Source organism: Schistocerca americana, chromosome 1 (assembly GCF_021461395.2).
Source record: "Schistocerca americana isolate TAMUIC-IGC-003095 chromosome 1, iqSchAmer2.1, whole genome shotgun sequence".
In the NCBI taxonomy this organism is placed as follows: Eukaryota; Metazoa; Arthropoda; class Insecta; order Orthoptera; family Acrididae; genus Schistocerca; species Schistocerca americana.
The window spans coordinates 795492294-795511000 of NC_060119.1; the positions used below are offsets into that span (position 1 = coordinate 795492294).

At 39.1% G+C, this 18707-nt stretch overlaps 1 protein-coding gene across 2 annotated transcripts in view; it reads right to left on the minus strand.

The window, feature by feature from the left end:
* Positions 1–18707, minus strand: part of LOC124612538 (cytosolic carboxypeptidase-like protein 5) — a 174620-nt gene that overhangs the window by 58643 nt on the left and 97270 nt on the right. For both annotated transcript variants that reach the window (XM_047140811.1, XM_047140819.1), the window contains exons 7-8: positions 13091–14114; positions 1192–1330 (exon numbers count right to left, since the gene is read on the minus strand). In XM_047140811.1, the coding sequence (XP_046996767.1) occupies positions 1192–1330; positions 13091–14114 (1163 nt within the window). The remainder of the gene's footprint in view (positions 1–1191; positions 1331–13090; positions 14115–18707) is intronic.

The following is an 18707-nucleotide window of genomic DNA, read 5'->3' on the forward strand; positions in this document are numbered from 1 at the left end:
TGGTCTTTATTGTTGGAGACCTCCTTTCTGTTTACCTCTGGCATGTCTTCACAGAAGGGAACATCTAGAGTGGAGCTGTCAAAAAGCCACCCGGATGGAAGAAAGTGGGCAAATATTCTTTTTACGGATGAGTCCTGGTTTGGTCTGGAGAGGGATTCTTGAAGGATTTGCACCTGGAGGGCATTCAAAACATGGGTTCAGAGCCTAAACACTGTGGAAAGAGACCAACATTGAGTTGGATCACTAATGGTGTGTGCAGGGATTTTGTTGACTACTCGAACACCTCATCATGAAATTGTACAGCTGAATCAGCAAGATTTAACTGCTGGCAGGCTGGCAGGTACTGTGAGGAGATCTTGAGATTTCATGCACAGTTGTTGTGAGGGGCTGTGGGCCCAGACTTCGTACTGGTGGACGATAATGCTCGATCTCATAGAGCACAGGGGTTGATGTGTTTTTGGAAACTGAAGATACTGCATGCATGGTGTGGCCTGCTCACTCTCCTGATTTGAATCTGATAGAGCATGTCTGGGATGCACTAGGGAGACAGGTTGCATCATGTCAGCATCCACCAACCACTCTCCAAGACTTGAGAGCAGCTCTGTGGAAAAAATGGGTATTATTGCTTCAACATGAGATTCACACCATGTTCCATCATTGTCAGGTCTGTACTGATGCCAGAGGTGGTAACATTTCGTATTGAACACATTAACCAGTAGTCAGGATGTGTGTGCAAATCCATTAAGTCGGAAAAAAATGAAGTACATTTTTATCTACCATTATGTGTGTTGCAGTTGATTAGGTTCTGTATCTTTTTCATTGTTTTTACTTTACTACCACCTGTTTATACCATTTTGTGGCAAAATAAAAGCAACCTTACAAAATTTCTGTTTGTTGTTTTAGTTTTGGACACCAGTGTATAATATTGCTGACACGTTTTTTCCTTCTCCTTCTCTGACTATGTTAAAATTACAAACTAAAATGAAATCACTGATTTTTACCATTACTACAATAACTGTTATTCTACGTGACAATGACGACTCAAAAACCATCCCATCGAGATAAAGCAGAATCAGCTTCTGCTATTGCATATTGTTCCTCATGTTACAAAAATCTTTAAGAGTACAATTACATTACAGAAAGAAATTGTCCCACTCATCAATAAAGAAAAGAATCTCTAACTAAGATTACCTTAAGTACATGTTCCTTTCTGTAAAATTACATGCAGTAAAATGAAAATTTTGATTGTTAAGTGACATAATCTTTGGAAGCAGCATGCATTCGATGCTATCTTCAATATTATTAAAATGATTTCCATACATGAAGATTCCTGAAAAAGAGAGCACACTATTAACATTTACTAAATAAAAATAATAAAAAAGAAACATAAAATGAAGTAAAGATATGGAAACAGCCCAGCAACAGCAATTTTAAATATTATCAGTTTCATACTTACAAATAAAAGATGACTGAAACTTAGGTTTTTTGAAGCCGCGACCATCTGATAAGCTACTTACAACCAGATAGTCATAAAAAAAAGTATTTCAATTTTGATAATCCTTAGCCTTAATGCACAGACTGTCTCGGCATTTGGCTGTTATGTTTGATAACTTACAACTGTCCTTCCACACAGGATAGAGAAATAAGAAAAAGAACAAGGATTTGGTATTTCTCCCCTTCCCATTCTTATTTCTCTTCCTAAGGCACCCCTGAGTGTATTTACTCTTTATTCTCTACATTAGTATGTTCAGATTTCCTTTTTTTCATCTTGCCATCTCTACTCTGAATAACACCACTATTGGTTCCAAAACCTGGTGTGCGCCCTCACCTCCTTCACTACCGTTGAGCTTGTAACACAGTTCTTGACTGAAGTTATACCTTTTGTCTGTCTTTATTGTTCTACAAGAGAATGTTGTAATACTAATAAAGATGGAAACACACAAAGTAAATGTACAAGTATTGTATAAAATAAAAACATTTTCTTAGGATGTCAACACCTTACTAACTTTTAATTAAAGTTTACTAAGCTACTTACAACCTTTCATCATTTCAGTTTTGATAAGCTTGAGCCTGCCTATGACAAACAGTCTTGGCATTTGCCTGGAATGATTTATAACTTATTACTGTTAAGCTCATAGCCTTTTTTTGTGAAAAATTAAACAACTACCACTAGGTTCAGAACAAAGAAATATACATAGTTTATACAAAGAGTATGAGTGTTTTCATGATATATAAGTTTATTTGTCCTGATGTTATCTCATAACTTTGCAACATAATACTATGATGCACTTTAAAAATTTTGGAATGATCTTTTATGACTATCAGATAATATTTAAAGTATTTTTCATTCTGATTTCATATCTAACTTTGGTTATTCTGTATCACACCAGATTTTTCTATCAATCACATCTGAAGTTTGAGCTGAAAACACTTCTTTTTTTCAACAGGGAATTTTTTTACATAAGATTAAAACTAAGTTATTTACTTCATAATCTTGTATACAATCACTATGCACTGCAGTAGAGTAGATAAGGGGTGAAACGTCTCCTCCTTGATTGTCTCTTTTCATCAGTGCCATCTCTCTTTAGAATAAAACAGTAGTCAGCCATCATGTTTGCAGGCCACCTTCCCTGGATCTTTTTCCATCTCCTTGATGTCCTTGTAGAATGGTTCCCCTTGTTCTTCACTGACATTGCCAGAGTTTTCAGGGAAAAATTTGATAAGTGAATGGAGAAAATGAAGCTTCACACTCATGTCACATCCTAATTTCATGAAACTCCACAACATTTTTTTGACCATAGTTTTATAATTTGGATGTTTATTGTTGCCCAAAAAGTTGAGCACAACTTCTTCAATCGAAATCCAAGCTCTTTTCCCAATGGATTCATCTGTACCTTCAAAAACTGCCTTTCATTAAAATTTCTGATCTGTGGCCCCACAAAGATTCAGTTTATCATAAGATAATCTGGGAAATTATATTACCAAGTACAGGATGCAGTCTCCATCTTTTGGAACTGCTTTTGTGAACTGTTTTTCTTTCTATGCTTGTCTTTGGCTTGGCTGTCCCACTCACAAATGAAATACAGCATTTTTGTGTAGCCAGATTGTTGACCAAATAACAAGCCAACTAATTTCAAATTCCCATATGTTGTCCACAAATGTTTTTCATAGTTCATGCATTTCAACACAGCTTTGATGTCTTTATGCACCTTTATGGTGTGGTGTGTATATGGTGGCATCAGATACTGAGGCAAATAAATTTTCATAATGCAAAAGTACACCTTTCAGGCTACATCTTGATGACTCTACAAACAACATCCAATGACTTGGACCATAAGTGACATTAAAGGAGGTCAATAAAACTTCAACAACACAACTAAATACCATAAGGTTCTCATCGTTTTTATTAATTCCTTTTCTCGGTTCCTGTGCCAAATGAATGATGCTCCAGGTAGTAGAAGATGTTTTGCATTTCAGTACTAACACAAGCAATTAGGTGGCATCTTTTGTCAGATTTAAGTCATGAGTTAAATCATTTAGTTTGTTTTGATGAAATAAATCTGGTGCAGAGTCTTTTTCTGGCTTGTAATTATCAGTATCATCACATTCATTTTCAGGGCTGCTCTCACATTGTAAATCTTCAGGAATGGTAGGTGGAATTCGAATAGGGAGGGATTCACTATGTGTAACTTGTCATAACGACAAAAAAATTTAGAATATTTTATTTCCTTCTTACTTTACGCCTTATGACCTCCAATATTAACCATACAAGAACAACAGTCATACACAACTATGAAGATCACAAAAGACATTGATTTCCTCTTCCCATTTTCCACAGGCTCAGTCTCTTAACAAAAGTAGAGCATACAGGGTGGTTATAATTAAAATTTGCTACGTGAACCAGTGATGATGAAAAACTGTTTACCGTAATGGTACCCAATTTATAGGAATGATGTTCAGACTGTATGTTGTAGGATTTCTGTTGTTAATAGTGTTAGAGTCACGACTTGCTGTTTGGAGCCAGTACTAGTACAGCAACGTAGGGTTGGAACATAAGCATCAGTGTGCATTTTAGATGCAGTCAGTCAACTGGGATCTGGACAAGGTGATGGTTCAAATGGCTCTGAGCACTATGGGACTTAACATCTTAGGTCATCAGTTTCCTAGAACTTAGAACTACTTAAACCTAACTAACCTAAGGACATCACACACATCCATGCCCGGGCAGGATTCGAACCTGCGACCGTAGCAGTCCCGCGGTTCCGGACTGCAGCGCCTAGAACCGCACGGACAAGGTGAGCAGGGATTTACACATAAATCTGTTTCATCATAACAACAGCATTAGTGCTGCTATTCTTCATGGGTATCAGTGCATTAAAGGAATACAGAGGTCCTCTTTCAATACTGGGGTTAAACAACATGATTCAGAAGTTCAAATTAAATAGCGACTTGGGATCTGTTCCTGGGAGAGGCCAACAGCCAACTGTGCCACAGATTGTTGAAGAAGTTACTGTTTCCATGGCTGAGAATGCTGGACACAAAGTGCAATCTCCAAGCCCTGCATGTGCTATGTCTTGACAGCTGAACATTGCAAGACAGAACGGCTGCCCAATACTTCCTTCCAGACGCAAAATTCTAAGTAGTGAGAATAGACACATTTAGAAGTACAAAAAACTATCCTAAACTAAGGATTATAGAATAGGGACAGTTAGAAAGAAGAGGGCAGGTCACTCAGGCCACAGGTTGAGATGGATGGTTCAAATGGCTCTAAGCACTATGGGACTTAACATCTGAGGTCATCAGTCCCCTATTAAGATGGACCCATCTGTGTGAGGGTGAGGAGGAGAATGATAAATGGAGAAGTGGCAGAGAGAGAAGAACATCAAAGGTAGTACATTGGTATGCACTGTGTCACAATGATTGCACAAGGTGAGAGGTAAAGATGTCATAACAGGAAGAAAATGGTAATGTATTACTTAGAAGTGAACGTAGACTAAAATCCAGTGAAATAATATATTGTAGATTAGAGAGTTATTTATTAGCAAACAGTTAGCAGGCAAAACCATGAAGGCGGTATGTGGCAATTTTTGTTATTAAGGACATAGCAGTTAAAAAAATTTCTCTTCTCGAACACCACACCAAAGAAGAAGCAATCAAAATGACAGGCATAGTGCTCAATAGTAGTGATCTTAAGTCACAGAAGCATAAGTGACTGGGGTACATTGGCCACCAAATGCTGCCATAACTTTGTTTATGGATACACTTGATAGTATAGTTGGTCAGGCTGGTCCTAATGGCCTCATTATATTAAGTGACTTTAATATAGATGTAAGTTCAAATAGTACAGTAAACTTGAAGCTCAGTGATACATTAAGCTCACGCAATCTTTCAAATATAGTAAGCTCTGCCACCAGAGTGATGGACAAATGCTCCACTACAACAGCTTATGCCATAATCAATGATTGTATAGATAAGTTAAACTACAATAACAGATTTTCATTATTCTGGCCACTTTTGTCAGGTGATAAGAGTAGGTAAATTTAGCTGTGTCAAAAATAACTCAAACATTAATGTCCTTAAACACAAGTTAGCAAATGAGAAATGGGATTCTGTGAATGTGGTGAAATGGTCTGATGACAAATGGAGTGAGTTCTACTCAACCCTGTTGAATCATTATGAATACTGCTGTCCAGTCAGAGAAATCCATAAGATAGCTAAATACTGCCAAAAGGAAGTAATGTTAGACTAAAATTCCCACCAAATTTTATTAACCTGAGGCAGAGTATACATGATCTAAACCTGTTTTACAAAGCCACTAATGTGCAGGTTTTTAAGTAAAAATACAATCAGGCAAAGCAAAGTTTTAAAACAAATTGTTAACCTAAGGAAACAGGTCAACAGCAAAGCAACAGAACTGACTGACAACATAAGCATTTTGGGAGCTAACAGACAAGTATTATAAGATACCAATAAGACGAACATGGAACCATGATAGTTACATAGACATGATAGTTAAAAAAAAGAAAGAAAGAGAGAGAGAGAGAGAGAGAGAGAGAGAGAGATACCGTGTGCAATATTTTTAATAACTACATCATTTCTGTTGACCAATCAACCCCTATTACAGATGCATAGGTACACCCCATGCCACGACGTTCTGTGTACCGAATTTGAATTTATGGAAGTAAATGAGCAGGAAGTATGCAAGACAATATGTATGCTAAAGAAAGAAATGGACGGATGGCTTATCCAGTGCCATTGCTAAGGTGTGCTTACAAGGAATCTCTAAGCCTCCTACCTACCTGACTAACTGCAGCATTAGAGAAAACAATTAAAGAGACCTTTGGAGAAAGGAGAACCACTTGTATGAATATCAAGAGCATTTCGCCTGTCTCATACATCTTGCTCACCAGATGGTAGAGTTTTGTCAGGATTGGCTCTCCCAAGGCTGTCAGTAGTTCTAATGGAATGTTGTCTACTCCGGGGGCCTTGTTTCGACTCAGGTCTTTCAGTGCTCTGTTAAACTCTTCACGCAGTATCATATCTCCCATTTCATCTTCATCTACATCCTCTTCGATTTTCATAATATTGTCCTCAAGTACATCACCCTTGTATAGACCCTCTATATACTCCTTCCACCTTTCTGCTTTCCCTTCTTTGCCTAGAACTGGGTTTCCATCAAAGCTCTTGATATTCATACAAGTGGTTCTCCTTTCTCCAAAGGTCTCTTTAATTTTCCTGTAGGCAGTATCTATCTTACCCCTAGTGAGATAAGCCTCTACATCCTTACATTTGTCCTCTAGCCATCCCTGCCTAGCCATTTTGCACTTCCTGTTGATATCATTTTTTAGACGTTTGCATTCCTTTTTGCCTGCTTCATTTACTGCATTTTTGTATTTTCTCCTTTCGTCAATTAAATTCAGTATCTCTTCTGTTACCCAAGGATTTCTACTAGCCCTCGTCTTTCTACCTACTTGATCCTCTGCTGCCTTCACTATTTCATCTCTCAAAGCTACCCATTCTTCTTCTACTGTATTTCTTTCCCCCATTCTTCTTCTACTGTATTTCTTTCCCCCATTCTTGTCAGTCGTTCCCTAATGCTCTCCCTGAAGCTCTCTACAACATCTGATTCTTTCAGTTTATCCAGGTCCCATCTCCTTAAATTCCCACCTTTTTGCAGTTTCTTCAGTTTTAATCTACAGTTCATAACCAATAGATTGTGGTCAGAGTCCACATCTGCCCCTGGAAATGTCTTACAATTTAAAACCTGGTTCCTAAATCTCTGTCTTACCATTATATAATCTATCTGAAGCCTTTCAGTATCTCCAGGCTTCTCCCATGTGTACAACCTTCTTTTATGATTCTTGAACCAAGTGTTAGCTATGATTAAGTTATGCTCTGTGCATAATTTTACCAGGCAGTTTCCTCTCTCATTCCTTAATCCCATTCCATATTCACCTACTACATTTCCTTCTGTTCCTTTTCCTACTATCGAATTCCAGTCACCCATGACTATTAAATTTTTGTCTCCCTTCGCTACCGGAATAATCTCTTTTATCTCATCATACATTTCATCAATTTCTTCGTCATCTGCAGAGCTAGTTGGCATATAAACTTGTACTACTGTAGAAGGTGTGGGCTTCATGTCTATCTTGGCCAGAATAATGCGTTCACTATGCTGATTGTAGTAGCTTACCCATACTCCTATTTCTTTATTCATTATTAAACCTACTCCAGCATTACCCCTATTTGATTTTGTATTTATAACCCTGTATTCACCTGACCAGAAGTCTTGTTCCTCCTGCCACCGAATTTCACTAATTCCCACTATATCTAACTTTAACCTATCCATTTCCCTTTTTAAATTTTCTAACCTACCTGCTCGATTAAGGGATCTGACATTCCACGCTCCAATCCCCCCATGAACCATGGACCCTGCTGTTGGTGGGGAGGCTTGCGTGCCTCAACGATACAGATAGCTGTACCGTAGGTGCAACCACAATGGAGGTGTATCTGTTGAGAGGCCAGACAAATGTGTGGTTCCTGAAGAGGGGCAGCAGCCTTTTCAGGAGTTGCAGGGGCAACAGTCTGGATGATTGACTGATCTGGCCTTGTAACACTAACCAAAATGGCCTTGCTGTTCTGGTACTGCGAACAGCTGAAAGCAAGTGGAAACTACAGCCGTAATTTTTCCCAAGGGCATGCAGCTTTACTGTATGATTAAATGATGATGGCGTCCTCTTGGGTAAAATACACTCCTGGAAATTGAAATAAGAACACCGTGAATTCATTGTCCCAGGAAGGGGAAACTTTATTGACACATTCCTGGGGTCAGATACATCACATGATCACACTGACAGAACCACAGGCACATAGACACAGGCAACAGAGCATGCACAATGTCGGCACTAGTACAGTGTATATCCACCTTTCGCAGCAATGCAGGCTGCTATTCTCCCATGGAGACGATCGTAGAGATGCTGGATGTAGTCCTGTGGAACGGCTTGCCATGCCATTTCCACCTGGCGCCTCAGTTGGACCAGCGTTCGTGCTGGACGTGCAGACCGCGTGAGACGACGCTTCATCCAGTCCCAAACATGCTCAATGGGGGACAGATCCGGAGATCTTGCTGGCCAGGGTAGTTGACTTACACCTTCTAGAGCACGTTGTGTGGCACGGGATACATGCGGACGTGCATTGTCCTGTTGGAACAGCAAGTTCCCTTGCCGGTCTAGGAATGGTAGAACGATGGGTTCGATGACGGTTTGGATGTACCGTGCACTATTCAGTGTCCCCTCGACGATCACCAGTGGTGTACGGCCAGTGTAGGAGATCGCTCCCCACACCATGATGCCGGGTGTTGGCCCTGTGTGCCTCGGTCGTATGCAGTCCTGATTGTGGCGCTCACCTGCACGGCGCCAAACACGCATACGACCATCATTGGCACCAAGGCAGAAGCGACTCTCATCGCTGAAGACGACACGTCTCCATTCGTCCCTCCATTCACGCCTGTCGCGACACCACTGGAGGCGGGCTGCACGATGTTGGGGCGTGAGCGGAAGACGACCTAACGGTGTGCGGGACCGTAGCCCAGCTTCATGGAGACGGTTGCGAATGGTCCTCGCCGATACCCCAGGAGCAACACTGTCCCTAATTTGCTGGGAAGTGGCGGTGCGGTCCCCTACGGCACTGCGTAGGATCCTACGGTCTTGGCGTGCATCCATGCGTCGCTGCGGTCCGGTCCCAGGTCGACGGGCACGTGCACCTTCCGCCGACCACTGGCGACAACATCGATGTACTGTGGAGACCTCACGCCCCACGTGTTGAGCAATTCGGCAGTACGTTCACCCGGCCTCCCGCATGCCCACTATACGCCCTCGCTCAAAGTCCGTCAACTGCACATACGGTTCACGTCCACGCTGTCGCGGCATGCTACCAGTGTTAAAGACTGCGATGGAGCTCCGTATGCCATGGCAAACTGGCTGACACTGACGGCGGCGGTGCACAAATGCTGCGCAGCTAGCGCCATTCGACGGCCAACACCGCGGTTCCTGGTGTGTCCGCTGTGCCGTGCGTGTGATCATTGCTTGTACAGCCCTCTCGCAGTGTCCGGAGCAAGTATGGTGGGTCTGACACACCGGTGTCAATGTGTTCTTTTTTCCATTTCCAGGAGTGTATTTCCATAGTGAAAGCAATGTTTCAACATTACTATGATATTCATGACAGTTCCTCGGCAAGACTACATGGCACTGCTATCTCAACATTCTGAGCCACGAATAGTTAAATTCTGTTGTAAATGCACTGATGGCCACCCACTTTAAGTGTGTAATGAAGAGTTTTATGAACAGATGAATGAAGCGACCATGGAATCCCCACTAGCTCCAGAAACAGCAAACATCTACATGAAACACATTGAGGAGGTGGCTCTTCAAATCACTCACTGGAAACCCAAGCATTTATTCCACTGTGTTGACGATACGTTTGTGGTAAGGGAGTATGCTCGACAGACAGTGGACGAGTTTCTGGTCCACCTTAATGGCATCCATCAAAACAATGATTTCAGTACCATGAAGGAAACTTGCTACTCACCATATCGTGGAGATGCTGAGTCGCGATAGGCACAACAAAAAGATTCACACAATGTGTGTCTACTGCTGACAAAGGTCTTAATGGCCGAAGCTATAATTGTGTGAATCTTTTTGTTATGCCTATTGTGACTCAGCATCTCTGCTATATGGTGAGTAGCAACTTTCATTCTCTGGTATTGTTACATTCCATCCTGGATTTTTCATTGTTTGAAAACACTGCTTTCACTACAGAAGTACAGGAGAATGGTTGTCTCCCTTTTCTAGACATACTAATAAGGAAGAAGGCAGATGGTACACTAAGCCATTCAGTACACAGGAAGAAGACACACAGACCTGTACCTGGGTACCAAGAACAACTACCATTCAGTGAAATGGCAGAAAGTGCTGACCACCCTGATACGTACAGTATACATCATCTGTGATGAAGAAAGCCTCTCAAACAAGCTGCACCTGAAGGCAGTGTTCCACAAAAATGGGTTCAGTGAAGCACAGCTTATTAGGGCATTCAGGAAGATACAAGATGCCGGGAACTAGGAAAAGGAAGAAAGAGACAGGACACTCACTTTCTTTCTGTCCCAGGAACCGCTCTCAGCCAAAATCGTGAGGCTACTTGAAAGATCCAACATAAAAACCATCTTTCAACCACCACTGAAGTCAAAAGAGTGGTTTTGCTCTGCGGAAGATCCAGTAAAAATGAATGTACTGGAAATATACAGCATCCCCTGTGAATGCGACCAACAGTAGATTGGGCAAATGCAGCAGTGCATTTCGAATTGTTGCGAGGGGCCCATCAAGCATGCACAGCTGGGACAGACAGGAAAATCAGTGACAGTAGAGCATAGTCTCAAGACCAAGGTGCTTTGCTGAGAAACTGCCTATTAGGATGGCATCATAAAGGAATTCACTGAAATATGGGTTCACGAAAATCTTGTTAACAGAGACGAAGGATATGGACTAAGTTCAGCACAGACTCTGGCATTGGCAGCAATACGATGAGAGAGCAACCAACACTGTCCAACTCCTAACACACAGCCGAAATGCCCGCACAAAGATGCAAATGGAGCACCCGCTACCCCCACCACTGCAGCCTCACCCCACCCCCCTCCCTACCTGCTGTTCAGCCAGACAGCACATGGTCACACAATCAGGTGCAAGGGGGTCACTCCAATAGTATAAATATCACAGCATCCTCATACCTCAACACATTGCCAGAAGATGATGAGTATGACAACTCATCCCCCCCCTTCCCCACGGTTCTAACTAATATAATCTGTAGGATACCTATATCACAAGCTTGTCTCAGGTTAACAAAGTTTTCCACGTTTCATCTTTTAGGTTTTCTGTTCAAAGGCCACCTACATAAATTACATGTAATCCTTTTCTTTTGATGCACATTAAATGTGTAACTTACAAATATGGTAATCAACACTGTATGAAGCATTATCTGGGTTCCTCTTTCCTGATTCCATAAAGTATCTTATTTGATGAAAAATGCTCTCATTACAGTCAACAGGGTGATTAAGGAACAGTTCCAAAAATATACTCTAGGCATGTGCATCTATTCTAACTCTTTCAAATAAGGAAATGGATGAGAATAATTCAAAGCAAGGAAATGCATAAATTAAGAATATAACATTTTATAAAATGCGTAATAATCTTCTCTTTGAACAGAAAACAGGAATTCTATGTACTGTAAGTCTTAACACCAATATGGTTAATTTGTTTTGTAAAAACTGATACAGGAAACAGAAAAATTAAGCATGTTCTGCATGAAAGTTGCCTATTGGTTTCGCATCTTTTTGTAGAATACTAGGCTCGGGGGTTAAGTGACAAGGTGACAGACAACAGATCCAAAGGATTGGGATTCGATCCCCAGCCAGTCCTAAGACTTTAATTTGTCATTTATCACTTCTTTCACTGGTGACATGCAAAGTTGCACCATCGCTCAGAGCCCCTGTTAAACTGTTAAGTCCCACTGCAACTGGCTGGATAAGTCAGTTCAAAGGCTGATGGAACATAACAACATACCACCTCACCATGCTAGTAAAGTACTGTTGTGTTCAAACCTTTAGAGAATGACATAACCATCCTCTGTACCTGGAAGTATTGTTCCCTGCCACTACCTGCATAAATTTAAAAACTGGAGGTCATAGCTCTTATCACAATGTTTATTTTTTCTGAGGTTGTACCACATCACAGTTTATGAGTTGCATCTGAAATATTCTGTCTAGTCTACAGTGCCATGAGTGATCTATTGACAGTAGTCAATTATTTTTTAGTAACAAACAAATGAAATGTTTATGCAAATAACGAAATATCTCAATTATTAAATGATGTAATGTCAATCACTTGGCTACATGGATTAAAATACAACATCAACATTTGTTAAACCACAGTCAGTGTCACAAATGACGATGGACCACACAGTAAAAAGGCTGGGATATTAATTTCAGTATTGCTGGCTGGAAACAACAGCTGTGGCACATTCCTGGAGCTACTGCAGTGTGTTCCTAAGCTCTAGCAGCACTTATAATCAGACAGCCTTTTACTATTTTGCACTTTAAGACAGCACATATTCTGTAAATGGTCTCTCACAGTTGTTCGTGTAATATCTATGACTGACCACCATCAGAATCCATGACAGCACACAACAAAAGCAGGGTTTTGTTAAGTAACTCACTAGGATCATGTTTAAAGATTGCTATGGCAATGAATTTCAAAATGAAGCAAAGATAACAGAAGAAACAATGGTGGCCAAAGCTATGTCATGTTAGTTGAGCAGAAGCAGCCTAAATTCATGTGGTTTTTCATCATCACATTGATTTGGCAGTTATGAAATGTTCCATAAATTTGACTATAGTACACCACGGAAAAAAAATTACACTTTCTAATGACACACTGACTATGAATTTTTAATAAGACAAATCATGCAACACAAGTATACTTATTTGTGAAAATATGTAATTTAATAACATATAACTTTTCAATATAAGCTTTTACTTTACCTTTCTTTGAAGCATGTCCATGGAGATCAATGTACAGGAAAAGCCCAGAATCTTCGGGGTTAAAGTTTTTCTCTATACCCACAAATGACACAGTATTACTCGCACCATTTTCTGTATCATCACTGCAGAAAACATCACATGCAGCAACACTAGGAGTGTAAGAACTACATTTACTAACAGTCACTGAAACACCTGAGCAACTCACACCATTTGTTGATGCTGCTGCTACAAAATTTTTCTGCTGGATGAAGAGATTTGATAATGCTCCTGCAGTGTTTGTTTCATCAACACTTGAAGAAGTATCTGAAAAATTCTGATTACACGTCATATTTGGAGCTACTGAAGTAGCAGTATAACCCTTCGAAATGCCATCACAGACACTTGCAACACTTTTGAATATGGTTTCACAGACAGCAGAGAAAACATTATTATCTGCACTTGTAAAACTAGTTTCAAGATTTCCAGAAACAGCTTTCACTGAGGATATCACATTACTATCAATAGGTGCGTTATTAACAGTTTCATTTTCCTTTTCATACAAACTCAGTCCTGATACCTGACTTTCTATAGTGCAGACTCTGTTTTGATCTTCTGAGGCATCTGTCCTATCTTCAGGACTTGAAGATAGTGGTTCATCATTTGGTTCATCATGTAAAATAGTATCAGATGACGATGAATTAGCACAGCTCCAAACACTTGCCACAGGAGCATCTGACAGTGCTTCTTCGATTTCTTGCCCAAAATGATAGTACCTGATTAGTGCGCGAGCAGCAAATATAGATGGATGCAGAGTAAGCGATGGATTCAAATATACCCTGTTAAGGTTAACACCACGTGTGTCAGTTCTATAATGTCCTCTTGCAACACCATCAGGGTTCAAGATTGGTACAAGTTTAAACACAAATGTTTTACGTAAAAGAATAGAAACTGGATCATCTCGATTTAACAGGAGGCTGAGAAGTCCATTCAACACGAAACTTGATGGTGTTTCACCAGGGTGAACACGGGCACTAATGAACACAACCTGGAAAAAAAAAAGGAAGTGAATTGTGTTTTATTCATCTCATGACAAACATTTGAAATCCATTTGGTTTGTATATAGGAGACATATCAAAAATTTATAATAAAGTTACAATGATTTTTTCAATAATAAATAACAGCACTACAATAAATAATAACACTATATGGATATTTCTTGGAATATGTAACATATTGTATCCAGTTCAAATTTCCAGTTCGTCATGCATTAATTCATCCACTGATTAAAAACACTTCACCTCATAAAGTTTTTTTTTTTTTTAAGTGGACTTAAATTCATCTGCATCAACTTGTTCCCTTTTAATTTATTATAAATTTTCATTCCCATGTATTGAGGTCCCTTGGCAAACAGTCTGAGGTAGCGGATGCGGAGCATAAAATTTTCTTTGTTTCTAGTGTCATGTGAATGTACGAATGGTTCGTATCTAGTGTATAAAAATATAATCTCATATATGTATGGAAATAGAGAGTTAATATTTTATGTCTGCTAAATAATGGTCCACACGGTTCTTTGTGATTTGCAGTGCACATATTTTGAATGATTTTTTTTTCTGTATTTTTAGTATCCACACTATGTTTGTAGATTTACCCCAAAGAATAATACCATAACTAATAATGCATATGCTACTTTTTGTGGGTCCATGTCAGCAGCAGTTGATAATATTTGCATTGCAAATGCAAAGCTGCTCAGTTTGTTTGCTAAGTATTCAATGTGTGCCTGCCAGCTCAAAATTTTATCTACAAGTTCTTCTATATCTTGGCTGTTGTGTACAATCTTAATCTGCTCACATTTTGACTGTTTGGTTTTGAACTATATCATGTGAGTATTAGATATGTTAAGATTCAACCCATTTAGCTGAAACAGAGTTTCTAAGGTGCTGAGGGTCCTGATCACAGATTTCAGAATTTTTTCCAAATCCTGATCTTCAACTAAAACAGAAATATCATCTGCGAACAGAACTGATGGGGAGCTGATATTTAATGGTAAGTCATTAACACAAGAGAGAAATATGACTGGGCCTAATATGGAGCCTTGTGGAACACCCGGAGATATTTTTTTTCCAGTCAGAAAAATAAGCCATTTGAAGAGATGCTTTCTGTTTGATAGCTAGGAATTAACCCATTGTAGGGCACTGCCACTAAGGCCATACTTTTCGAGTTGGTAAACAAGCAATGTACAGTTTACAGAATCAAACACCTTTGTGAGGTAGCAGAAAACTCCTGCCACCTTATTTCTCTTGTCTAATGATGCACTTACTTTCTCAATAAAAAAGTTCACTACATCTATGGTGTTTTTCCACTGTTGAAAACCAAATTGATTGTTTAGAATAACAGAGTATACCAAATTGATTGTTTAGAATAACAGAGTATTTTGCAATGAAGTTTCAGACTTGTGCAACAGCGAGTTTTTGAAATATTTTAGATATGACTGGGAGAATCAAGACAGGACAATAATTTCCCATGGTCTGTCTTGATCCCTTCTTGAAGAATGGTTTCACTACAGCATATTTCAGAACCTCTGGGAAACACCCGTCTTCAAAACATTGATTTATTATTTGAGCTACTGGGTTTGCAATTTTATGTCTACCACTTGGGTATTCCATCCCAACCTGCGGATTTTTTGTTTCTTAATGTTAGAATAGCATTTTCTACATCCTCCATAGAAACATTTAAGAATTTTGTACAGTTTTCAGAGTTTTCACCTAGGCCAAAGGGATTTACTTTGTTATGATAATCTGTTACATCTACACTGGACTTTGCTATACTTATAAGGAATTCATTAAGTGCTTTGGTATTTGAGTTGGACTTACAATAATATTTCCTTCAATGTAAATTTTTTGAAATTTCTTGGTTACAGGGTTTAACAGGTTTACTTACCAGGGAAGCAAAAATCACATGAGATGGTAGAAGCCGGAAAGAAATTGCAACCTGAATACAAAAGACCAAAATTGCATTTAATCGGAGAAGGAACTTACTCACCAGCAACAACATCAGTCTGAAAATAAGGTTTCGTTTGGAGTGTGACCCTATACGGATGTGAAACTTGGATGATTGAAAGAGAAGAGAGAAGATGGCTAGAGGCCCTGGAGATGTGGTGCTATAGAAGGATGATGAAGATGATCTGGAGAGACAAAGTAACAAACGAAGAGGTGCTTAAAAGAGTACAGGAAACCAGATCTCTGTGGAGGCACATCCAAATAAGAAGAGACAAACTTGTAGGGCACATCCTACGACACAACAACATCATTGGAACAATAGCAGAAGGAGTTGTTGAGGGAAGGAATCGGCGGGGGCGACCAAGGATATCATACATGCAACAGATCATGAATGACGTTGGATGTAACACATATGTGGAAATGAAGAGGAAGGCAGACAGAAGAGAGGCTTCTCTGCTGCAAACCAACCTCAGGGTTGAACACTAAAAGAAAGAAGATGGGTTTAACACCTGACCACACAACCTTTGTCTTATTTTTATGATTTAAAATTAGCATGTTATTTGCCAGTTGTTTTGCTGCCTTGACAACTCTTTTAAATATGGTTTTATAGACATATTTAATGAAATCAATATCCTTCTTTCCACAAACAATACGAGACTGGAATAGAAGGGAGAACCGATAGAGGTACTCAAAGTACCCTCCGCCACACACCGTCACATGGCTTGCAGAGTATGGATGTAGATGTAGATTATATTTTAGTTCTCTGTACAGTTGCCTTTTCCTTAAACTGGAAATTTTTATGCCCTGGGTAATCCACTTTAATTTATTTGTTATTTTATGGCTGCAGCATCTAGGTGGAAATATTTTATTAAAGACACCAAGAAAACTACTTAGGAATTTCTCAAAGTTTTCAATCACTTGAGTTACAATGATCAAAAGGCTATGTTTTCTCTTTTAGCTTCTCACTAAATGTTAGCAAGTTTTCTTTGCTAAAGTTCCTGCTCATATTGTTTCTCATACGTGAAATGTTCCAGTCTGTCCATAGCAGCTCAATGAACAATGCACAATGATCTGAAATACCTAGATCTATACAAAATTTATACACATCTTCATACACATAACTTGTTAGAACACTGTCAATACAGGTTGCTGACTGCCTATTGTCTCTAGCAGATTCAAAGAAATTCAATTTGAAACCATATTTCTTTACAAAGTCAGTGAATCTTGAAGCTTAGCTACTAACACATGTGATATCAATATTTTTTTTTCTTTTTTTTTCTCTACAAAGGTCTTCTAGTATAATTTGAAGCTTAGAAAAGAATAGTTCTGTTGTTGACGTCCCTGGAACTTTGTATATTGAGATTATTGTCGCGTTTGCTAGCGAGTCCGCTATTTCTACACAACAGATCTCAAACACACATTCTTCATTTAAATAATTAAAACAGTTTCTGGTCTCATAATTTATATGACTATGTGGAAGTATACGTGAGCCTCCATGTGACTTGTTTCTTCTGCAAAAGCTACTTGCTAATTTGAAGTTCCGTATTTTGTTTAAAATTTTAATTGTGCCTCAGTAAACCAGTGCTCATTTAAACAAACAACTCTAATATTTGCACATTCTGACAGAATGATTTCAAATTCATCTATTTTGGAGCTTTCACTGTTTGAAGCATCAGTGTTTGAACCATTTATATTCCAGTGGATAACATATCTACTTTGACTATTAGCTAGGGGCTTTGGCACATTTCTTGTCAGATAATGGTTTGGTTTTGTCTTTCTTAATATTACACAAGTTTTTTCGCCCCCCATCACTACTTATTGGTTTCCCGTATTTTTTATGACCTGGCAAGTATCTATGAACATCTTACTGATTATTTTTGAGCCCAGCCCATTCAGATGTAGACTATCTTTGGCAAGACACTTTGCACTTAGAAATTTGATGGGATCAATGAAGACAACTCCTAGTTTATTGCACTGTTCTTTAATATTCATTTATCCTCTGCAAATAGCTGTCACTCACCGATCTCCTGTACACAATGGCACTTATTATTATTCTGCAATTGGAGTATAGTCTTTTGGCCATTCGGATGAGGTTCCATGTGTGGTTTACAATTTCTTCCACACTGTTGCTTCAAAGTGAATTTGTTCCCAAATTCATAAAAACACCTTTTGGATTTCTGTTATGCTTATCTGCTGCATTCTCTCTTGAGTTTAAGACGTTGTTTAGGGCGTATGCAACTGATGCATCCTGACTCCTGGTTGAACGCTCATATTGGAGCTTGGAACAATTATGTTTGTCAACACTGAGTCACCTATAATACAGAATTCACTTTCTGTCTTATTATAATGCTTCTTTCTGTCTTTTTTGTATGTTATGCTTGTCCATTTACATTTGTTTGGTTCTTCCATATCTTAATAACACATATTACTGTTCTCAGCACTTTGATATATAACTAAAACTGAACTACTCAAAGCTTGTAAGGTCATAAGAAGTCACTTGTTGGTCTACCTATAAATAATGAAATGAAGTGACTAGATCATAAATGTATTTGTAGTACTCAACAAGACTCAGTGAATGAAAAATTAAAATAGAAGTACACTTTGTGTTACATGATCAGTGCATTTCAATTATTTTCTCAGTA